Source organism: Ipomoea nil, unplaced genomic scaffold, assembly GCF_001879475.1.
Source record: "Ipomoea nil cultivar Tokyo-kokei standard unplaced genomic scaffold, Asagao_1.1 scaffold2826, whole genome shotgun sequence".
NCBI lineage: Eukaryota > Viridiplantae > Streptophyta > Magnoliopsida > Solanales > Convolvulaceae > Ipomoea > Ipomoea nil.
The window spans coordinates 4,884,319-4,890,000 of NW_017619254.1; the positions used below are offsets into that span (position 1 = coordinate 4,884,319).

A 5,682-nucleotide genomic window follows, 5' to 3' on the forward strand; every position below is an offset into this window, starting at 1 on the left:
GTATTATTTTTGAATGATTTAGGTCTTGCATTATTTATTGGAATTAAATTAGAAAATGATATTTGGAGTGATATCAAATCAATAATTAATATTTAAAATATAAAATATTTTGCATTATTATATTAGGCTAATGAACTATGAAATTATGAATTTCCAACATCGGCAAGTTGGCCAACTTGCCCCTTGGAGTTTTCCAAGTTGCAAACTTGCAATAGCCAATCGGTGTGCTGGCCTGGTTTAACCGAAGCTGAGGTTCGGAACCGAGCCTCGTAGCCTCCGCTAGCTTGTCTGTATTCTGTAATCTATTCTATAAATATATTCGTCCTCCATAAAATTATTTTCCAAGCTTCGTTTAGCAGGCTACGCGCAGATATTTGCAATCAAAGGTACAGTGTCTGAACGCAGCTCATATTTCTGATCAATCTTTCGTTTTTGCGATTCTTCAGTTTCGATTCGATTTCTACTGTATGATGTACAGATCTACTGATTGGTGAAATTTTCTCTTGAAAATGATCGATTGCTTCCTCTTTTGTTTTGCCTTGTTTGGAACGATGTGTAGCAAAAGACGAGTATGGATGTGTTCTAACGAGAGATTGAATTTTTTGATCTGTTATGTTTTTTGTGTCTGCTGATTGGTTAAAATTGCGATAACTCTGAGATATTTCTTTTGAATCATCGGTCCAGTTTACTTGATCGAGTTGTAACGCAGTGTTCTTTGACCTTTAACTTGATTTGTCTGTTTTCGGTCTGGTTAGTGATGAGTTTTTGCTGTGTTTTGGATGAATTGCTTGCAGTAATCGGAGTCGAAGGAAGGTCATCCATATACGTGTATCTGTGTGTGTATATGTACGGAGTACTATGCTATATTGCTATATGTAATATGCTCCGTATATAAATTTAAGCACGCCTTGATACAGTATTTTAAGATTATAATTTGTATGGATGATGTTGGATTCTTTATGTTGGAAAGTTTTTAGATTATCCATTCATCCATGATAGTTTGGGTAAAGTAACAATTGAGAACATATATTAGGGGATCAATGATTGAATGGTCGAAATATCTTTGGTGAGCTGGTGAGGTATACTTTAGTGTTAGCTCAACGAAGATGAGCACTAAGCAGGAGACTGGAAATTTAGTCTATATTTTTTTGGAATTATGGGTTATCTGGTTCCCCTTTTAGGTGTAAATTGCAGTTGCTAAAATCCTATATAGTTCTATGCTTGCTAAAATAAATGTTCTGTAGTTCTGTCATCCCTTTTTCTAGTTGTTTAATTATGTGTTTCTCTGCATCTTGTTCAATATCTAATTTTAGTTGGGTGGTAAATTTCTTAATGGAATCAATACCTTCCACAGCTGTGGATCTGCTTGGTGTGAGACTTACTGTATGAGTTAACTGTTGTCATTTTAGCTTCTAGTTCTATCATATACTCAGTTTTTTTTTTTTTTTTTTGTTGCTCATATGTTTTTCATACTTGCTTCAGATAGTTGTTTAAAGAAGGAAGAATGGCATTAGTTTCTGGAGGAAGGTCAACACTGAATCCAAATGCACCATTGTTTGTTCCTGCTTCCGTACGTGCATTGGAGGACTTCTCACCTGAATGGTGGAACCTGATGAATTCTGCCACATGGTTCCATGACTATTGGCTCAGCCAGCAGCAGGGAACAGAATATGATAACAATGATGTAGCTGATTTGTTGCCTGATACCATTGATCTCGATGTTGATGAGGACATATTGAACATGGAAGCTCAGTATGAAGAGTTTCTCCAATCAACTGCAAGTGAGCAAACATATCAGTCTTCTCTCGCGGGTGTAAAGGGTTTTCCTGAATCCGGTATGTGACCTCTCTGTTTCTCTGCCCTGTGTGTGTAGCAATCAGGTGGTTGAATGGTTGCTTGTTTTTATAATATGGCATATTGCAAGTTACTTCCAAATTAAAAATTGGAGTCTATACAATGTCAAGATTTCTAATATTCTTGCACCATAAGGCAAGTGGATTATGGCCATCACATGGGATTGCAAGTAAAATGTATTTCTAGAGCAAATTTTGGTAAAACAGGTTGATATATTGTTACTTGAAGTATGTGCTTAGGTCTGAGGCAGTCACTTTAAAATTCAGCAGCAAATATTCTTTTTTACATCAATGATAATTAATTTTCTTTATAAATGCTTGCAGCAAAAGAAAATCACAACTTCTCAGTTATATACTGTGTATATCTGCATTTCTGATAAATCTGGTTGCAAAGTAGCGCTTACTTAATGACTGCCTATTTCTTTTTCCAGGTTTTAACAAACATAGTGATTCGTTGCTAAGAAGTCTGAGCTTCCCCAAGGAGAGGGGGCCTAAATCCCCCATTGAGCCACCCAAGTACTATGAGAGGCCGGCAAAGACTGTTAGCCCGAAATGGAACACTCGCATCATCCAGCAGCCCCGCTGAATGTTTTAGCTAGCCAGGTTTTAGCATAGCCAGCTCTACTTGGCAGTTATGTCACTGCAGCCAGTCATTTTGTCTTTAAATCTGTTGTATCTTTTGTATAGGGCATGGTAGGTTTCCGCCCTTGTATCTAGCCTTGTTCATTCCAAACTTTTGTTCAGCTTAAACCAAAAACTCTGTTGAAAAGTAGAAATCTTTTGACAAAAATGTAAAAATTTTAAAAGTTAGACATTAATGGGTTGTTTGGTAGACATGAATTGCATTGCAATTTTATCACCATTCTTTGGTCATTTTAATTTGGTTGGAGGAAATTATAATTCTACGGAATTGCCATTTTCTCATTTTGTTGAATTGCAATTGGAAAAATGGTCAAATAGGCCTTCAAACTTTTGTTAAGAAGTCAATTAGTCCCTCTAACTTTTTAAAGGTGCAATTACACTCATGAACAATACATTTTGATGGAATGAAGCCCAAATATAAATAAATAACCTTCTATCATAGGTTATTAAAAATTCAACTACTTTCCGACTTATTTTCTGGCAAAAAAGTGACTGGCGAACGGTCACCGGTCATGGAGAAGGCAAGTGGTTGCCTTCTCCGACGAGAAAGCCACCACTGTGGTCACCTTCTTCGATCGAGAAGGCAACCGAAATCTGGGTGGCCTTCTCGACCGGAGAAGGCAACCTAGGTCTAGGTTGCCTTCTCGGTTGAGAAGGCCATCACTGTGGTAACCTTCTCGCTGCTGGAGAAGGCAACCACTTGCCTTCGGTTCGCCGTTCACTTTTTTGCCGGAAAGTGGTCGAATTTTTAATGATCTATGATAGCAGGTCATTTACCTGTATTTGGGCTTCATTGCATCAAAATGCATTGTTCATAGGTGTAATTGCACCTTTAAAAAGTTGGAGGGGCTAATTGACTTTTTAGCAAAAGTTTGAGAACCTATTTAACCATTTTCCCATTGCAATTCATGAAGTATTCTCATGAATTGCACAATTCAATGGTTGTGGAAAAGAAAAAATAGATAAAGTGACACTATTACCCTTACTTATTTTTTGAAACTATTATTATTACACAAGAGTATTTTAATCTTTATACCGCTTCTTTTCTTTTCAAATCAAATAATTCTATTCTTTCTTACCAAACAAAGTAATTTGAATTTCTACATTTCCCACCTTATTCTTTTTTTACTGAATTACAATTCGTTACTCCCATAATTCTTTCCTTCCAACCAAACACCATCCAGTAACATCTTCACTATCTGACGGATTCTGTTTGTTCAATGTTCACTCTTGATGGGGTTTTCTGTGTGCTCATGCAGATTGTCAAGTGGTAATCCAAACATAATCAGAGTCATAGCTGCTCAGAAATGATATATATATTTCAGAAAATTAGAGAACGTGTTGAACTGGCACCTTATCCATTCTAAAATATGTTTTCATAATTCACCATGGAATATACTTTACCATTCCTCAACATCTCAATGTAGGGATAACGCTGTTCTACATTATGCATGATAAAGTCCAAGTTGAGGCATACATGGCAAAATAGTAAAAGGAATGACAACACCGCAGGCATTGCTCTGGGGTGGGAATGACCAGTTTTCTAAGCCTCAGGAAACGTAAAAATAAGTTTACAAGTGTACAAAGGAAGACATTCTCAAGAAAGCAAATATAAAAATGTCTAACGAAGATTTCTATAGTAAAATCTCTGCCAAGAACCATCCAGTTCAAGCAGCAGCGCCACCAGGTCTGTGAGTTTTAGCTCTTCTTTTGCGGTCCCATACTGGAGTAGTCTCAATAAGTTTATGTGGAACCAGCCGTTTTTCACGTTTTGTAAGCTTGCGGAAATTGCTCACTCTCAGTTTGGCGATCTCGGCCTCCTCCTCAGGTGTTATTTCCCTCAGTACGACTGTCAGTCTACACCGTGGTCTTTCCATTACACCAGACCTACCTTTAGCATGGTAAGATACCCGTTTCAGATATAGGCCTTTTCCAAGAAATGCCTCAGCTACACCACCAAGTAAAAGACACAAATTAATGGGCGCAAACAAGATCAAGACACACCAAAAATTAGACTCCGTAGATCATTTGCTTCATTTACCAACAAGAAGACGATCTGGATCTAATCCATAATTGTGTGTAGCATTTGCCCGAGCTGAATGTATAACCTACATCGCAAAAGTTCATATTACACAGGAAGAAATGACAGATGTACTTTATAGGTAGAGATAAGATGCTTCAAGAAGACTGAATTCTGAATTTATCCTCATAGAAAGCAGGCTGAAAAATAACTCTAAAAACATTTTTTGTCAAACTGCTGATCTTAGGTTCTCCCCACTACAAAATTCATCATTGGTAATCAATCAGCTACCTCACCTGATAGACAGTTTTAGCAGCTCGCTTGACTGTCACTTGCAACTGTAATAATGCATCTTCAACACGCATTCCACGAACTAATGCAGCAACTAGGTTCACTTTTTTGGGACTCTGTAAATAGCTCGCAACAAAAAGAGAGAAAGCTATGATATTTTATTCCAAAAGGTCTTGGAAATACAGGATATAGATTAGATGAATTAAAATTGTACTGGAGTTGAAACCAATCTGATCAAAACAAGAAAAACAAAGCCAGAGTGGGAAATCATCTGAATCTTTTAATTTTTATCCTCTTTTTCATTTTCATCCAACATCCAAATGAAAATCCAGCCATTCTATGACCATCATATTCAGGCATATATTTAATTTTTTCTATGTTTTCATTGCTTTTTCCCCCCAGATCATGCAATGCACGCCATAATGACGAACTAGAACTTCATAAAGCAAAGCATGTTTAAGCAGGCAGATAAGTATCATATTGTAAGTACAACTAAGTTAATGGTGTGAATTCAGATTATACTTTCTGTGATGTGGTGGACCTACATAACCATCTTCAAAAAATTTGGCATCTTCTAATCGTTTTTATTCTCTGTTGCTCAGTTCAATAGCTGAAACAACTGGAGCTTAAATAATCAGGAAAATAAAATATATGGGAATTTTAAATTCTAATCTCCATGTAATAGAAACAAAGGACTAGTGGGGCACTTGGTTGGGCAGTTTTGTAGTCTACTATTAACTTTGATTCAAATTACCTTGTTTGTTTGCCTACTTTTGAAATTGGATTCAAATCATTTACTAATAATAAAGGTCATTCCCCTCACCCTCCCCTACTTTTGAATATATTGGAATAAAAATGAAGAAAAGAGAATTTAAA

The 5,682-nt window shown here is 36.6% G+C and overlaps 2 protein-coding genes across 3 annotated transcripts in view; one reads left to right on the plus strand and one right to left on the minus strand.

Moving 5' to 3' along the window:
- The first annotated feature begins 280 nt into the window (after positions 1–280).
- Positions 281–2,687, plus strand: LOC109158964 (protein EARLY RESPONSIVE TO DEHYDRATION 15-like). The gene is made up of 3 exons (XM_019306908.1): positions 281–386; positions 1,483–1,835; positions 2,285–2,687. The coding sequence occupies exons 2-3, from the start codon at positions 1,505–1,507 to the stop codon at positions 2,437–2,439; spliced, it is 486 nt and encodes a 161-aa protein (XP_019162453.1). The 5' UTR covers positions 281–386; positions 1,483–1,504; the 3' UTR covers positions 2,440–2,687.
- A 1,190-nt stretch (positions 2,688–3,877) lies between these two features.
- The window catches only part of LOC109158962 (50S ribosomal protein L22, chloroplastic-like), a 3,435-nt gene continuing 1,630 nt past the window's right edge, over positions 3,878–5,682 (minus strand). For both annotated transcript variants that reach the window (XM_019306906.1, XM_019306905.1), the window contains exons 5-7: positions 4,812–4,922; positions 4,537–4,603; positions 3,878–4,443 (exon numbers count right to left, since the gene is read on the minus strand). In XM_019306906.1, coding sequence (XP_019162451.1) covers positions 4,163–4,443; positions 4,537–4,603; positions 4,812–4,922 — 459 coding nt within the window. In that variant the 3' untranslated portion in view covers positions 3,878–4,162. The remainder of the gene's footprint in view (positions 4,444–4,536; positions 4,604–4,811; positions 4,923–5,682) is intronic.

Excerpts from the sequence above, each read along its gene's own strand:
- LOC109158964 (XM_019306908.1), top strand. The coding sequence starts at position 1,505 with ATGGCATTAGTTTCTGGAGGAAGGTCAACACTGAATCCAAATGCACCA. Across the intron at positions 1,836-2,284 it reads AAAGGGTTTTCCTGAATCCG|GTTTTAACAAACATAGTGAT; the intron begins GTATGTGACCTC and ends TTCTTTTTCCAG.